Source organism: Wasmannia auropunctata, unplaced genomic scaffold (genome assembly GCF_000956235.1).
Source record: "Wasmannia auropunctata unplaced genomic scaffold, wasmannia.A_1.0 LD333475.1, whole genome shotgun sequence".
Classification (NCBI taxonomy): Eukaryota; Metazoa; Arthropoda; class Insecta; order Hymenoptera; family Formicidae; genus Wasmannia; species Wasmannia auropunctata.
In genome coordinates this window covers 366,610-384,279 of record NW_012029415.1, presented here as the reverse complement: position 1 = coordinate 384,279, position 17,670 = coordinate 366,610, and the positions used below count along the sequence as shown (strand labels likewise).

The 17,670-nt window shown below is 34.3% G+C and overlaps 3 protein-coding genes across 6 annotated transcripts in view; 2 read left to right on the top strand and 1 right to left on the bottom strand.

Annotated features, from left to right (window-relative positions):
- Positions 1-680: 680 nt before the first annotated feature.
- On the top strand, positions 681-3,447 carry LOC105460020 (alpha-tocopherol transfer protein-like). Its single transcript, XM_011706459.1, has 5 exons — positions 681-969; positions 1,786-1,945; positions 2,299-2,404; positions 2,520-2,886; positions 3,130-3,447. The coding sequence occupies exons 1-5, from the start codon at positions 708-710 to the stop codon at positions 3,198-3,200; spliced, it is 966 nt and encodes a 321-aa protein (XP_011704761.1). The 5' UTR covers positions 681-707; the 3' UTR covers positions 3,201-3,447.
- A 475-nt stretch (positions 3,448-3,922) lies between these two features.
- Positions 3,923-7,468, top strand: LOC105460019 (alpha-tocopherol transfer protein-like). The gene is made up of 5 exons (XM_011706458.1): positions 3,923-4,362; positions 4,855-5,014; positions 5,244-5,349; positions 5,457-5,832; positions 6,084-7,468. The coding sequence occupies exons 1-5, from the start codon at positions 4,191-4,193 to the stop codon at positions 6,161-6,163; spliced, it is 894 nt and encodes a 297-aa protein (XP_011704760.1). The 5' UTR covers positions 3,923-4,190; the 3' UTR covers positions 6,164-7,468.
- Positions 7,469-7,945: 477 nt separating this feature from the next.
- The window catches only part of LOC105460014 (ABC transporter G family member 23), a 48,693-nt gene continuing 38,968 nt past the window's right edge, over positions 7,946-17,670 (bottom strand). For all 4 annotated transcript variants that reach the window (XM_011706441.1, XM_011706443.1, XM_011706442.1 and 1 more), the window contains 10 exons: positions 15,385-15,478; positions 14,492-14,659; positions 13,791-13,925; positions 13,259-13,410; positions 12,822-13,029; positions 12,448-12,625; positions 11,687-11,873; positions 11,244-11,509; positions 10,927-11,013; positions 7,946-10,330 (listed from right to left, as the gene is read on the bottom strand). In XM_011706441.1, the coding sequence (XP_011704743.1) occupies positions 10,116-10,330; positions 10,927-11,013; positions 11,244-11,509; positions 11,687-11,873; positions 12,448-12,625; positions 12,822-13,029; positions 13,259-13,410; positions 13,791-13,925; positions 14,492-14,659; positions 15,385-15,478 (1,690 nt within the window). In that variant the 3' untranslated portion in view covers positions 7,946-10,115. The remainder of the gene's footprint in view (positions 10,331-10,926; positions 11,014-11,243; positions 11,510-11,686; positions 11,874-12,447; positions 12,626-12,821; positions 13,030-13,258; positions 13,411-13,790; positions 13,926-14,491; positions 14,660-15,384; positions 15,479-17,670) is intronic.

The window sequence follows — 17,670 nt, the reverse complement described above, 5'->3', positions numbered from 1 at the left end:
TGAAGAAGTAGAAGAGTAGATGTATGAGTTTTTGAAAATTTTTTGTTTTCTCAAATTATGGAAATAAAAAATAAGAGAGAAATTTAATCTATTCAATTGTAATGAAAAAAATGTTTTACGTAAAACATTTTATCACTTTAAATATAAACATTAAATGTCTTAACTTATTTATTTAGTGAGCAGTAATGTAATTATAATCTTTCAATAAAATTTTAGCTTATACGCAATCTATTTAAAAAACTAAGTGTACTATCTTACAAAAAATTTAAAAGTTAAAGTTTTTTCATGTCGAGAATGAATAGTAAGTTTTATAAGGTAAGGTCATCAAACTATTGTACATTGTTGTTAGCTGCAAATGACGCAATTTCTGATTAGTTATTCAATGATTCCAAAGAACATCGAAGATTCCAAGAATAAAGGCACGAGAGAAGAGTGCATATTGTTACTCGGTATCTCTGTAGTATTATGTAAAGAGCCTTTAATCAAAGTGGCGCTATAAGAGAACTGTTACGCCATGTTGTATCGGATTCTGCGAGAGAAAAGCGAGAGTGCGCTGAGTGCGAGAGAGAAAGAGAATATGTCTCACCCAGTCTTTCCAACAGTCTGTCTCAGTCTATCCAATCTATACAACCTGGCGGACCAATCAAAAGTGATAACCGTATGACGCCACTCTGATTAAAGACTCTCTAGAGTCTCTAGTATTATGTATGAATCTCACCGTGATAGTCTACCATATTTCCGTGATCCTTCCGCAGTGGACGAAGTTTCTAATCTGTTTTTTATTCATTGTCATTACGATGGAGAGCGAACGCTATAACAACAACGTAGTGCATCATAATTATACAGAAGAGCTAACCAATGAGGATAAGAAATATGCAATGGAATATTTAAACGAAACTGATGAAAATAGAGAGAACGATGTCGCGGAAATTAGACGCTGGCTCGAGGACGAATTACGCATACGAATCGGTAAAAATGACAGCGTTCCATGTGCATTAAAATTTCACTTGAAATTCAATTACGATTTACTTTTTCCGGAACAATAAAACGTAGTCAGAAAAATGACAGTGTCGATATGCCATGTTAGATCTGACGCTATCTCGTTGAATTCAATTTTAATTGTGCAATAAAAGAAGATAAAAAATTATGTAACAAGTTGTGTCTAAGTTGTTTTTACCGAGAAGAGAAATTCGACAGTAATGTAAAAGTCTCGATACATGATAAACGATGAAAATAGTGTCTCAATAAAAAGTCTATATAAAAATATAATAAATTGAGAGTAAGCCAATGAACGGTCATAATAAGATCTTGGTGGTTCTAATTTCTATATAGATGTGAATTTTATATATATATTCTAATTTCACGAACTGCGCGCCGCGATTTTCTCTCAATTTATTGTGTTAAAATACTTATATGGTTATAATATATATACATATATATTTATACATATATACATATATTATACGAGTATATATAGTCTGTACATAAAAATGTTTGTTTATAGCACTATTGCATTTTACTATTTTTTAAATCAAACATTTTCATCAAACAATTTAAATCAAACATTTTCATTAAACATTTAAATCAAACAATTTGTCATTCGTTTTTATTTATATCTCTCAATCAAAAAAGCACAAGAAAATATATTATATATTAGATATTTTTAAAATCATATGCTACTCTAAAAACGAATTTATAAAATCGCAATTTAATTTATAACATGTACGTAATGATACATTTAACATTGCTCTTTTTATTTAAAGAGAATTCTTAATTTGTATACAGATAATTTTTTTATTTTGCGATTTTTGAGAGTCTGCAAGTTTAACCTCGAGAAAACCAAGACCAGAATACGAAACTATTATAAGCAGTTATCTCATCTACCGGAATGGTATTTAAATAAGGATCCATTTCGACCAGAACTGCAGGAGCTGCTTGATTTAGGGTACGATCATCATTTCAAAGTATATAAATGCACAATATAAATAAGATCTGTAATCTCTTGCACTTTTTTATTGTTCGATCAATAGTACATTTTTAAATTAAATTTTAGTCTTGATCTGTTTTAGATACAGAACTTCACAAATCGCGACTTTAATTTTAATGACAAATTGTTTAAATTTAGACTTTAGAGGTAAATTTTTGTTAACTTTTTTATCGTTTTAGTAAGAATATTTATTTATATGTATGTTTATTTTGTAAGAATTTTCGGAGATAACTAGATGTATTGTAAAATTAAATAGCATATATATTAATTGATTTTTTTTTTAAATTCAGAAATATTTCTTTTTTGTTTAGAATATTATTGCCTTTGCGGAAGCCAGACAGTCAAGGAAGAGTAGTTTTTCTTATTCGTGGCACTCGGCACGATCCAAGAATACACACAATACCAAATTTGTCTAAGGTAAAAATTAAAGTAACACAAAATTCGAATAAATCATAGCGGATGCGTTTATGTATACAGATGCGTAACATATTTTCAATTTGTGTTCATAATTTTCAATGGACAATCTCTTTAGGCCTTTATATTGGCGATAGAAATGGCGATGAAGTATTATCCAGCAGCATCCGTGTATGGCTGCGCAATGTTCTTTGACGTAATCAATCCAACTATAAGACACATTTTTCAATTTCGACCCTACGTGATAATGAATATGGTCCACGCGTGGCAGAGCTGCTATCCTATGAGATACCAGACGATTACCGTATTCAACGTCCCGACGTTTTTTGATATTGTAATAAGAATTATGAAATCTTTCATGACCGAGAAAATGAAAAACAGATTCTATGTCTATTCACACAGGCCACAGTGTTTCAAAGATATTCCCGCTAACATTTTACCCGTCGAATATGGTGGTACCGACGGTACAATGAAGGAATTAACAGGTAATGATCAATTTAAAACGAAATAAATGCGACGCTGTTAGTGTACAATAAGAGATGTTTCTTATCAAAAACAATTATTGTCGAAGAAAAAATAAACTTCCCTTAAGACAAGCAAGTTTATAGACAATATAAATATTAACAGTAAATATTAAGAGTTTATTAATTTCTAAAATTGAATGTACTTGTAAAGACTCTCAAAATTATTTAATTCAATATATGTAATATAAACATTTATTTTTGCAGAATATTGGAAGAAGTTAATTGAAGAGAATCGCGACTGGCTCTTGCGTGATGAGAATGTTAAAATTGAATGACATTTTGGAGGATTTAGAATCGATAGAAAATATTTGCTCTTTATAATTATACGCACTCGCATTTGTTGCCGTAATATAAATCGCAATTTGGTTTATGAATTTTACAAGAGAAAAATCATCTCTCTTGCTCTTTTGTTACATAAGATTCTATCTGTGCAATAGCAAACAACTGATAAGATATGAAATTAGTTTATATTAGATAAAGCTGTATACATGAAAACAAATTACAAATTTACTTTTAAGCTTCTCTCATTATTTATTTGACGCTACTAATTTACCGCAAAAATAATCGGAGATATAGATGATGTACAAAGATTATGATATTGATTTCGTTAATCGTTAATTGCGCGCGTATCGCACATTACAATGCGCTTTTAATTTGCGATACACACATGCAAGATCTCGGCTTATTATCACGAATTCGCGATAGTCGCGTTGATTATCAACAAAGACGAAATGTAAGGCTTATCTCTTTATGACCTTTGTGTGATACGCATTATATGGTACAGCGCGCAATTTGTCTTAATTAATGATCCATCGGAAATCTTCCCGAAGGCTCTGTAACGCTAGAAAACGTCTGTTTTTATAATAAAGCTTCATTTTCTTTTACCCGGCAAATATATAGACCGCTCTTTTGTTCTTTATGTATCGGCGCGGATTATGAAGAAAATTAATTGTTTCTCTCTCTCTTTCGTTCTCTCGAAGATGGATGCTAAAGTATCCATATTAAAGTTCATCAAGTCGGATCCGTTGTGCACTGCAGATGGCGCAGTGTATTACTGACGATGATTTAACACGGAAATGATTGCAAAGAGCACTCAGACTCCAAAGATCAGATGCTTGTGCACCGCATTGTCTGCCGACCGCGTTCGATTGTTGATCGTGTGTCGCGCGTCACAGCTGTGCGTTTTCGTGAAATTCGTTTGCACCTGAAATTCGAATCTCTCCACGAACAAGGCTTCGCGTCCACTTGGTTCACTGTCGTTGGCGATGATGAGCAACTACGGCGATAGCATTGTGTGTCACGCGCGGCAAGAGCTGACCAGTGAGGATAAGGAATATGCGGCGGTATATTTGAATGAGACCGACGAGACGAGAGAGAACGCCGTCGCGGAGATCAGACGTTGGATCAATGAGAGCGACGACTTGCGCGTACGAATCGGTAAAAATGACAGTGGTCTCGCATAGTAGATACGTCGAAATATCACTGAGTTTTAATTAAATTACGGTTGATTAATTCCGAAGCATAAAACAAAATTACTCGTAACCGGCGACGCTGACATTACATCTTTAGCTTGTTGAATGGGCTGAAGGATATAACGAATGATTTAAGAAAAGGAAAAGCAAAAGCAAATTGAAAGTCTTATTTTTTTTATAAGATATCGTTTATAATGATAAACGATGTTAAATTAGCGTTTTGACAAAAAATCGATCTGATTATATTATAACGAAGTTCGTTATTGTATTATTGCATTTCGGCATTTTTTAAACCAGTCTTTTGTAAACTCAGACTTTTACAGTATCTAAAGAAAATTATATTACTATATACTGCTATTTTATGTTTTTGATGGAATCGATCGGAATTGGTTATTGAGTAAATACTAAATAGTAGAAATAGCTTCTTATTTAAAATAAATTCTTAATTTGTATATAGATGACTTCCTTATTCTGCGATTTTTGAGAGTTTGCAAATTTAATCTCGAGAAAACAAAGATTAGGATGCAAAACTATTATAAGCAGCGATGCCAGTCACCAGAATGGTGTACGAATAAAGATCCGTTTCGACCAGAACTACAGGAACTGCTTGATTTAGGGTAACGAATTTGTTTTTCTTTTTGCTTTATCTATTTTGGATACATAGCAAAATACTTTAAATTTTATTAATTGCTTAAATATTTAGAAATTAATTTTGAATAACTTCCTTTTTTATTTTTACATTTTAAAGAGAATATTTTATTCAAAATCTTTAAAAATACTAAATGTACATTGTAAAATTGCAAGATATTTTTTCAAAGGGTTCGGAAATATTTTATTCGTGTTTAGGATATTTTTGCTCCTGCGGAAGCCGGATCATCAAGGAAGATTGGTTATTATTGTACGCGGCACTCGGCACGATCCGAGAAGGCACAACATATCAGACATAATTAAGGTAACAATTAAAGTAGTATAATGCTTGAATGATTTATCGATGTTGTCACAATGAATGAACGAATATTTTTAATTGTCGTCTGTTATTTTTTTGACCATCTTCTCTAGATCGGTATAATGGCAATGGAAGTGGTGATGAAGACTTATACCGCAGGATCTGTGTACGGTTGCTCAGTGTTCCTAGACGTAGCCAATCCAACGATGCGCCATGCTATTCAAATGCGGCCCCAAGTAGTAATGAATTTGATCCACACGTGGCAGAACTGCTATCCTATGAGAACCCAATCGATTAACGTAATCAACGCGCCCGAATATGTCGAGGTTGTTCTGAGAATTTTTAGATCCTTCATGACTGAGAAGATGAAGAACAGATTACACGTCTATAACGCACGAAAGACGAAGCAGAACTGTTTCAAGGATATTCCAGCTGACGTTTTGCCCATCGAATATGGAGGCACCGGGGGTACACTGCAGGAATTAACAGGTAATTATGGTAAATTAAAATGGAATAAGTGCGACGCACTTATTGAACGATAAAGGATATTTCTTATTAAGCACGTGTTGCCGAAGAGAAATAAACTTTTCACAGTTAAGATAGGCAATTGTTTGGACAACAATTATTACATATTTGCTAAGAGTTATTCATTGTACTGTGTATTAATTACGTATTTCTACTAATTACGCATATTTAGTCGTAATTCAATGTATGTGTAATACAAATATTCATTTTTCCAGCATATTGGAAGAAATTAATTGAGGAGAATCACGACTGGCTTATGGATGATGAGAACGACAAAATTACTATTTCGAAGTAAATTCAGCATCGACAAAAATGTGTGTTCTTAGCACTCGCTTGTATTCATAATATTCATTATCGTATGGAATGTAATGTCGGAAGTTGAACTTTCTCTGCAAATTTTTTTACGAAAAAAATTATTTTTTTCTCTTTTTCCTGCACAAGGGATTCTATCGGCGATAGAATATAATATAAAAGAAGAGATTACTATAGAACGTTTAGTAAAGAATAAACTTACTTTTAGTCAGTAGTTTATATTTTTAAATTACGTAAAAAATTCATTGTATTTATCTTGTACTTAAAACCTAGCTAGTTCATTTGATTTCTTTTATTATACATTTTTCTGCTTATACATTTTAATTAATCTATTTTAGATGTATAATCGAGAGATATACGACTATACGTATAATATACAAAATAATAATATAATTATTTATATGAAAATTTGTATTTGTATCTGTACGTATTTTATTTAAATGACTGGTACGTTGCGTAGTGTAAAAAATTGAGCATATTTTTCATTGCACGTTTAGCGTATTTTCTAAAAGATAAAAACACATTATGACGTCATTATGACCCGCGTATATAATGAGCGTGCATCAAGAGCTGACAAGCGAGAAAAAGGAGTATGCAATAGCATATTTGAACAATTAAGATTAATGAGATTAGAAGGTCATTGCAAAGTTGAAACGAATTGAAAAAACTACAGATAAAAATAAGCGATCCTACATAGCGGGATATTAAAATATTGTAAAATTCATACTCGATGAAATTCAATTGAAATTTATTAACTTCAGCAATAAAAATTATTTGTAACTGTACGTCAATTTACATCTGATCGTTTGCCCGATAAAATATGCTCGTAATGTGTATATTTGAAGTTACAAATGTTAAATAAATTATTATCTATCTGTAATTTAAATTTGAAATTCAATTAAAGCGGAAAATTTTAGTAGAAAAATATCAAGATATTACGTTCTCCGGAAGCAAAGAAAGAAGCAAATGAAGCAGGAAAAAAGAAAAAAATTAATCCTAATAAGCAGAGTTTGCGTGCTTAAAATGCGCTGGGAATTTTAATGCCAATCTGTTTGTTTAATGCAAATTTTTTAAACGTTTAAATGCAAAGTTGAAGAATAAAATTGCATGTTTACGCGATACACAATAATTTTACAGATATTCCAAACAATCTTGTTAATTATAAATTATGTAACAGATTACCGTAGATAATTACCGTAAACTAGAATAAAACGAATGTAATATGCATAATTGTTAGTAAATTAGTCAAGAATGCTTCTTATTAAAAAAAAAAATTGCAAAAGGAAAATAGCTTCTTGCTGCTAAGATTGCAATAAATTCAAACATTTGCTAATAGTTTATCCAATCTATATGTCTGTACGTGAATTTTCACGTTCATATTTGTATAATGTAACTTAAATTAACGCGTAAATTTATGTAAATTACATATTAGAAGAAAGTTATTGGGAGAAAATCGTAAAAATCGATAAGTACAGGACGACAATTTCGAAAGCACTTATAGATTTGATATAAATTGTTATTGAATTAATCCGCATATAGATCATATGAAATGATAAACGAGGAGCGAAAAATAGAAGCAGTTCATACTATGATCAAAAATAACATTAACTTTCTATGACAAGATATATGTACACATACATGAGTTTCATGTATCTTATTTTATATATATATGTATATATATATATATATATATATATATATATATATAATTAAAATAAAATATACATTTTTTTTATATTGTCGAGCTTTCTTTTTGCATCGCATATTTTCGGTGTTTTGTATTTGTTGTTAATGATAAACGCTGGCATGCAGTTTCCTCTTCATAACAATAATCCGCACGTAAGAATTGCACTTTACGCACAATCACAATATTATGTAATTTATTTACATATAAAATTCAATATTATCATTAAAAATTCTTATAAGTTGCAGCATACATATACATAAATCTGCGTCGATTGTTTTTCTTGAGGGGGATAATTATATTCTTTATAATTTATATTTATACACTGAAAGATTGTCACGTGTGGTAGATAATTTTTGTTACAGATATGTTATCGTAGTTCTCGAGCTAACATCAGATCATTATAAATGATAAAAATTTTCGATACGGTGTCGCTTTCTATTTTTTTTTCTGTTTTTTTTCTGTTTCCGATCTCGTTGCGATTAAATAAAATACGTACGTACTTAAAAGTCATGGGCAAGTAAAATCGCGCTACGATTAACCAGCTATTACCTATTAACTTACATGAACTTACTAACTACGATCCCATTTTCAATCCCGGGATGACGTTTACCAGGTCCCCTTCACCAGATCTCCAATAAGTGGTTTCGTAAGAATGTCGCATCGAGACAACCTAGTTACGATCTCCAGTGAGGATTATATGCGGTCCAGCGATGGTAGACCATCGCTCATTGTCCGCGATGCACGCGGCGGTATGCTTAATTGCAAGCGCGTAAATTATATTCGCGGTATTCCGGACGTAAATAAACGCGACGAGGGGGAATAGAATATCCGTTCTTAATATTCTTCACACGACACGCACAAGTGCTACAAAACGCACTTTTACTTTTTCTATAATATTTCTGCCCTCCTGCCAAATTACTTGAAATTCCTTTTTTTTTTGTAAAAAAAAAAAAAAGAATTAGGCACAAGTAAAACAGAATTCACATTCGTTCGAGACGTCGCGTGTCAAATCACTTTACTCTACACGAGTTTCTCTTTTCTGCGACACGCAGATTTTATAGGATATACTCCAGTTTTTACGTAAAAATAAGAAACCTACTTTTCTTTACATGTTCATATTAATAAATTATACTGTAAAGATAAATTAAAAAATATTATTAAATCATTCGAGACATTATATTGTCTGCAATTTCTATGTATGATACACGCTTTCCGCGGATTATCGTATTGAAGCTAACTCGGATCGACAGAAATGTCGCTGTAAAAGTCGTGTAAATGGAAAGCGCCGATTCTATTTCCCTCGATCGCGATCCTCGAGAAGATCGATTCACAGGGAGAATCCTGGCGGTATCCTCGGGCATCCGCGATAATTTTTACACACAGACGCCGAGTAAAAAATATAATAATTCCTACAGACTTCAAACACAGACGCACCGAGGCAAACGCGGCAGTCTCACGCATATCATTATCGTACATTTTATTTGAGAGTTCCTATTACGCATACAAACATACACACACACACACATACGTATAACACAGTCATACACATACGCGCGTGCACGCGCGATACGTGAGCTTTAGAAGCACATTAAAAACGCACGCAGGAGCATCACATGTATCGGAGGTCCATTCGCGGCGGAGAGTGCTGCGAGATCGTATTGGCGACACTCGGCACATCTGGAAGTCGATATATGTCGACCAAGATCCAGAAAATGCTCTGTACCGCCGGACATCGATTAAACGGTGGCAGTTGGACAAAGAGGTTTTCTCTTTTTAGGTAGGAGATACCTTTTTCAGATGTTATACGTTTCTAGATAGAAAGGACCCTTGAATTTGCCTAGAAAGACCTATTGAATTGCGGAACTTCTTCATGGACGACGTGGTCCAAGTAGAGGTTCTTCAATGCCCTTCTCGATCATCGATATCCAATTGCGTCTACAGTCTCCGCTAATTCTGTACGATTCCTAACTAACGCTCCGTTAATTTTGACCCCAGCTATAATACAGCTATGAAACAGGTGAACGAAGAAGATCGTTTTCGAAGGATCGCTTCGCTCCCGGGGTGGAAAACGCGTGATCCCGAGCCGCGACGTCACATCCGTCGAACACGCACATTCGTCACCGATTTCCCGACTGATTCGTTCCTCTTCGGGGAACATTTACTTCCTGATTGTTTACCCGTCGCGGAATGTTCACGAGTCACCGAAAATACAGTCTAAACGCGAGGGCGGAAGTTATACGAGTTGTCCTTATCCGCGCTTGAACTTCAGCACCAGCAGACTTATCGTGAGGAACACGACGATCCAGATGATGGTGGCGATGAAGCCGTTGTAGACATTCGGCTCCGTGATGCTCCAGCCTCGAGTCAGCATGGAGCGTAGGGCGGTCGTCGCCATCGTCAGTGGCAGACCTTGCGAGATATATCGCAGGAACGTCGGCATGCCCTCCACCGGCCATATTACACCTGCAAAACGGAATAATCAAGTGAACGCTGCAGAAAGAATGCATTCGATCAGTTATCTTCTTCTTTTTGCATTTGTTTTTTCTCAATTCGATTTAACTTTTGCGTGCTCGATTTTGATGACAAATTTTTATTTTTAACGATTACTTCTTCGCGTCTTCTATGTAGGCATTTGAAATATTTAAAATATTAAATTTACGCCTCATTGTCAGACGAGAAGATTCCTGAGCGAACAGTTTGTGTAACGATTCGATTAGAGCACGGCGCGCGTGAATAAGTATTGGCCGACTTTCACTTCTGGTGTGGTAAACATTTCAGCGCCGAGTGACATTTAGCTCGGAATGATCGCCTATAGTGTATAAAAGCGACGGATTTGATTAAATTCATCGAATACGAGATGATTGTCATATTTATTTTAAACATCGGGCGTATATTGTCAATTCAATCCGATCGAAAAATCGATAAAAATAACTAATATAAGAATCGCGAAACTCTGTTTCAACTCTCGCGCAAATTTCATATGTAATCAGCAAAAACTTTAAAAATCCCGATTGTGTTTAATTATTATATTTCTATGACAAACTCTATTTCATACATACCGCTGAGAAGAAGCGTGGGATAGAAGCTGCCCAGAGCCAGCTGGATGGCATTCCTTTCGAGTTCGCAAATCGCCGAAATCACGAATCCTGCGTAACAGGAAAATCCAGATTGTAGCGTATCTATCTTTTTGTGTTCTAATCGTTAGAATTTGCTCGTTTAAAGAGATAAGGAGATTGCATATTTTTTTATTTGCACTTTTGTGAAAGAAAAGCTCTTTCTAATTAGAAATTGCAAATCGTCATCAATTCATGGTATTATCATAACGAATATCATGAATGCGAATACATCGTGAATGAGAGAAGCTGCCTCGTCTTACCGAAACACATGCCACAGAGTCCCTGAAGGATCGTCAATATGATAACCCAGCCGATGTCGCCTTTACATTCGACGCCGAATACCAGGATCATGAAGATCAACACCAGAGCAGTCTGACCGCACATCACCACGAATTGCGTGACCACGTGGGAGAACAGGATTTCACCGGGCGATACGCCAGCTACCCAACTTCGGTCCAACAGACCCTCCATCCTCTCGATAATCAGCGCCGATGACGTTAGCGCGACCGCCAGGAAGAAAACAATGCTGTCAACCAAAGTCAACTTTAAAAAATTGCAACTTTGATTTATTGAACATACAAAGATCTTTGACTTTATAAGAATGAAGAAAGGAAATAAATTGAATCAAATAAATATTTAACTTAAATATCAATTTAACTTAAACTTAAAAATGTATAAATAAATTAAATATTAATGAGCTTACGTCAGTATTACACCTGGTGCCACGAAATCCGTGAAGCTGGGCTCGTTGGTACCGTAAATAGGCTCCTTGAATTGAATTGGTACGTCAGCCAGTTTCGTATTCTGTCCACAGGCCGACAAAAGATCCTTGGCAAAATCTCTATACGAATATTGAAGATTTCTCGACAGCATCAGGCCCACTTGTTGATCTGAAATTGTGAGATTTTACAGCATGTATTCAAAGTAGACGGCATTCGAAATGTGGCTATTAACACTGTCTGTGTAATGTAAATTACATTGATGAGTCAATGCGTCGATGAATAGCAACTGCTTTAATAAAGCTAGTGTGAAAAAGAAATAAAGTTCGATATTACCAGGCTTGGTCATTAAAAGAAATACGGATTAAGCAACATCCCAGACAAAACATATAAAGTCCAAAATCAGGCTGTGAAACGTCTTAAAAATGTCGAAAAGACGCTTTAAAGACATTTTTGTGAGAGAAGTCAAAAAGAGTCTTATAGGAAATTATGTTGTCTGGGATAGCTTTAAAAAAAAAAATAATTTATCGATACAAAAATATATTTTTTTGGAAATAATAAATAAAAGAGTAGAAATTAAAATATAAAAGAATAAAAGTTAAAATAAGTATATAAATATCAAGAATATAAAATCAGCACGCGAAATATTTCACAATGAGATAAACCACACAAAGTGCCACAAGTAAAAGCTTGGCTTTATTATCTAAGAGTTATTAATGCACCTACTGCTCTACCAAATACTTACTAGACATGTCCAGCCAAACTCTGATTTCGCTTTGATCGAGAGTTTCATCATCGGCATCCCTTCCTAAGGCCATTCTCGCCACCAGGGCGTCCGTAAAGTTTTCCGTAAAGTACAAAGTGCCCCAAGCTTCCCCTCTGCGTACAGCTTCCATCCCCGATTCCGGATCCGGATAATATGACTGCAAGAATATATAAATTCAAATAGAAAGAGACGAAAGTCGCGTCTATTATACACTAGTTGCAAATTGATTTTATTTTGTTTAAAATTGTATCGATTATCTTGTTCGCGCTTATAATGTATTTCTGTACGTTATATTGTATATTTTATATATAATATCTTGTATCTTTACTATATTTTGATATAACAATTAAGACCTTTATCATTGTCTCGTTGTCCAGGAAGTTGAGATATCGACAACTGAGATACGTGAAACTGCAGTTCGTCGAAACGGGACATGTCATATTCTCGTAAAACATCTCGTGGTTCACTATGGCCAGTTTCAGTCCTGTGGGATCTCTTCCGATCGCCAGACAGAAGAGGATGACTTGCATTACCGGCAGGGCGAAAATGAACAGCATCACGCTACGCGAAAATAAATTGTTGCGCAAGACATTAACATATCTTTTCAAGTGATATATTTAAGCAACTGCTTATTTATCATTTCTGTTAAATTATTTATTATATGTAAGTATGTGTAAATAATTATAAGTTTTAAGAGAAATTTCATCAAAATACATAAATAACGATAAGGTCAGCGTATACGAAAACTTTAGTGTTATTAATTGTTATGCCGTCCCCTTGAAAAACGTACCCGATGTTTCTCCACATGCGCAAGAAGTTTTTCTGCAGAAGCGCTTTGATCTTGCCCCAACTGGTGAACTTATAACAGTCCGTGAAGTCGCCGCAATCGTCGCATTCGAGGACAGAACTGGCTTTCGCACCCGGCAGTGATTTGCCATTTATCTGTATTCCAAAAACCGTCGTTCATATTAAAATGACTGTAAATGTGATTAACCAAAGTTTTATAACAATAATTTAGAGTTTTATTCCGAGTTTATATAATTTTCTTATTCAGCCTCTTGGTCAAGAATTAAGCATTCGAGCATTAATTCTGTGCATGTTCTTTTCAAAAACAAATATATAGCTAATACTGATTGTAATAAGAGGGAAAAAAACCAAATTTACATTTTTAATCTAATATCTTATTTTTTATACATAAAAAATGTGCAACAACATAAGTACTCGCATGCGCGGGACAAAAGAGGAAGCGCGCGTGTGTACACTGCTGTTTTTAAGTGAACTTAATCCGTCGTGAGACGGATTGCACTGTAGTAGTTCCTTACGTCGTAATGATTCGCTATTCCATTGGTGGAGTCGTAGATCAAGACCTCTTTGCTTTGATGGAAGTTGAGGCCGACAACGCCGGACTCCTCCGTCACGTACACCGGCTCGTCTTTTTTTCCCCAGTTTAAAGAAGCCTGTGCGCAAAGAAAAAGAAGCGTGTGGCCGATGGCAATGAAACGTGATGATATTTAATTGATGTAAGATAATGCAAGATCGTCTGCGGAACGGATAAATAATTTTTTGCACGACACGTATATTGATCACATGTATCAGTTAAGTAGACGATGTAAAGACATTCGATGAGATGATGCAACGTAATATATTTTAGAAGTGTTTTACTATAAATTAATATTAACATATAATGTAGCAGAATAAATAAATATAAAAATTTAGAAATGAGAAATAAATATTGAGGAATCAAAAGGAAGTTAGGAAATCTCGAGGGGAATTAAAAATTAAGATTAAAGTTGAATTGACGCGATGACATTGATTCCGAAATATTTGAATAGATAATAATACACTATTATATACACAAGAAAGTACTATCATATAATAGAGACAACACTCAAATTACTTGAATTTGATTGTCTCTCACACGGTGCAACGTGCCAAACTCATTAATCTTAAATTTGCGCAAAAATTGCGAAACAATACATGAATAAGTGTCAAAATGGAAAATCTGAATTCTTCTTTTGCTCACCAAGCTGATGTTGTTCGAGATATTCAGTTCTGTCGTAGGTTGAGCATACTGTCCCTGCTTTCTGGACAGCTTCAGGAAGACTTCTTCGAGGGAGGCGCAGTTGTACATTTGCAAGAGAGTTCTGGGTGCCTCCTCGGCCAACAAATGGCCGCTCCTCATCAAACCGATCTGTTAAAAGAATTAACGTGTTAATAGAACTGTTTTTTATCTGTTATTATTTTATCCTTATTATTTTTGCGATTCATGGCAAATTGACCGTTCAAAGACATGAATTTACGTTTCAAGACGAAAGACTCACATATATGGAACATATTAAAAGCTTCTATAAGAAACACTTAAATACATATTTTTCTGGTTTTCTTAGCAATTTTAATAGTCTAATTCCGCATATTTTTTTTTTTTCATTGTGAATTTTAACCGGAAGAAAACGACGAATAAATCTTCGTCGAAAGAGGAAATTTTTCAGGACGATGAAAGCGCAAAGTATTCTGATGTTATTTATCGTGACTTACACGAATTGCAGGCAAAAAAATCGAGATTGGTCTCTCCGCACTATAATTTGTACCTGGCATAATATGCACGTAGAATAAACAGCCAATGGCATAGTAATGACATGCAATCAACCAACAGACGTCAATCGTTGATAGTATTTATTATTAATGCGGCGCAATTTATATCGATCAAGAAAGAGAGAGGGAGAGATCGTAATATTGATTTATTTATATTAATTGTTCCTCCAATATTAGACACTTTTACTTAACATTGACTAACTTTAATCGGAATATATTTTTTATTTCAATTTGTCGGAGGAAGAGACTCCTAATTACTTCAAGATTAAAGTTAACCGATGTCGGCAAATCGATGTCTAATTAAACAAAGGACGACGACATTACCGTGTGCGCTTGTCGAGCTTCTTCGATGTAGTGAGTCGTTATGATGACCGTCTTGTTACCATCTTTGGTAATTTGAACCAGATGATTCCATATACTGGAAAATGAAAAAGAACGAGGCATATCTTAGTCATGCGTATTCATTTCAAGCCAAATAACACGTTTGTATCATCATTTTTAATTATATAAAAATATTTGAATACATATATACGTATAATTATATATTAATGTTTGATTGATAAAGAAAAATTAAGTAAAACATATGATTGTAATAGGATAAAAATACAAAAATACATGCAAACATATATTATTTTTTGCAAAGTCACTAGCGGCCAACTCCAGCGGTCGTGAGTCAGATTCCGATCAGCCGTTCTTGATTATTCTACGATCCAGGGGAAGGGGGGAGAGATTCATGCGATCGTCATTTGCAACGTGATCGGGGTGTGCATGCGTGTTTATCTGTGTGTGCATACACATGAATCTCATGTATTATTTATGCAATATATCCCGGGCTTACTGCGATTCTTGCGCGGCATCTTGACTTCTCTCACACCTTGAACCTTATAATGTCGGACTAAAAAACGTCGATAGGATTTTTTCACGTTGAGTATAGGTAAAGGAAGCATTGTCGCGCGAAACGCAAAGAACGCGACGCGGATTTGCAGAACCGTGTTCGAAAGCGAGGATTCACTTTTCACGAACGGACTAATTTTTCGAGCTAACCGCCGCGATGTCCCGCGTGATGTTAAGATCAGCCGACAATTTACAAAACTAGACCGTAACAAAGTAAAAGTCGAAAGTCGCAGTGCTCGATGTAGACACAACGTTTGAATCACTATATGTATATATTTATTACATACTGACATGTATATACATATATTTTAAAATTTTCATTATTGACATATATATATATATATATATATATATATATATATATATATATTCTAGAATATACATATATATACGTATATGTATATTCTAGAATATCACTAATTTTTTCATGTAGAAGAATCATTTATTTAACATGTCTCGAAAGTAACGTAATTGATAGGAGAAAGATTACAGATACAAATTTTTAGTGCTTAATCTATTTTATAAAGTTTAATACTTCCTATTACACGTATTGTATTAGTACATTAAAATTATCGTTTAGAAGAATTTAAAAAATCAATATGAAAATTGATAAATCTTAAAATAATCACGTATGCTGCACAGTTGATATAATTCACGTTAGAAATTCAATTCGTCAGCTCAGCGAAGCGAGATAATTGATGATTGATTACTATAAATTACAACATATTTTTAAAGCGGAACATCCCGAAATGCGATTAAATTGAAAGCGAGCCACGACTTTCCTAGTAATATTCTTCTGGAAAGTGATGCGGGTCCATAAGCGTTTCGAGACAATTGTGCGCGACCGAGGAATGAGAAAAATGAGCTGAGATGTAAACGGTCGTAACAAAGCTGTAAACTTTCTCAGATAATGAGGCGAAGCGCTTAAAGCTTTTGCTTTAATGCTCAAGTAATTGTATTTTTTTACTTCTTCCGTATGTTGAAATTTATTTACCTCGGCAGACGAAAAGGGAGGCGAGATCTCCCATAACTATAAAATAAATTAAAAGTATTGCAGTATAAAACGCCAATAAAATCTACGCTTATGGATACCCGACTCGGTGTATATAGCGGTTCCTAACCGTTTACACGAGTTTTATTTCTGCCTCATCTGCGTCACGTATAAATGCGGTCGCGAGAACACCTGGGAAATCTACGCACCGGGGAAACATCGCATTAGCGGAAGCGAAATGCAGAAGATGACAACGTGGTAATTACAGTAATTGATTTCCCGTTATAAAAGCAGGATGTTATTGTGGAAAGCATCTCAGTTAATTATCCGCTTCATTTATTTTCACAAACGAAAGCGATCATTCTTCTCCTGCGTGAACAAACTTTGTTTCCTTCGCACAGTCGAAGATAAAACGTCATGCGAGAATAGATTTTGCAACTATTCTTCCATTAATAATTACTGTATTTGTGAGTTAATTCAACATGAATCCGTTTCCGATATATTTACTTTAACAATTCGTATTTTTTTAAAATATTTTTCTAAAGCTTGTTTTGTTCTCTTTTTACTTTACTTTTATGTATTTGAGTTATATTTTCGCCTAATATAATTTAAATATTTATAAGTTAACAGCCTTGTACAGTAGCAGCTTGACATGTTATTGCTCGGAGCGTCTCACATCTTCACATAAATGTATCTGTATTTCAAAAGATTTTAATGAAATATTT

Bases quoted from the DNA above. Each gene is read 5' to 3' on its own strand.
- LOC105460019 (XM_011706458.1), top strand. From the start codon at position 4,191: ATGATGAGCAACTACGGCGATAGCATTGTGTGTCACGCGCGGCAAGAG. The intron at 5,350-5,456 runs GTAACAATTAAA...CATCTTCTCTAG, and splicing joins ACATATCAGACATAATTAAG to ATCGGTATAATGGCAATGGA. The intron at 5,833-6,083 runs GTAATTATGGTA...TCATTTTTCCAG, and splicing joins TACACTGCAGGAATTAACAG to CATATTGGAAGAAATTAATT.
- LOC105460020 (XM_011706459.1), top strand. From the start codon at position 708: ATGAATCTCACCGTGATAGTCTACCATATTTCCGTGATCCTTCCGCAG. The intron at 1,946-2,298 runs GTACGATCATCA...TTTTTTGTTTAG, and splicing joins CAGGAGCTGCTTGATTTAGG to AATATTATTGCCTTTGCGGA. The intron at 2,887-3,129 runs GTAATGATCAAT...TTATTTTTGCAG, and splicing joins TACAATGAAGGAATTAACAG to AATATTGGAAGAAGTTAATT.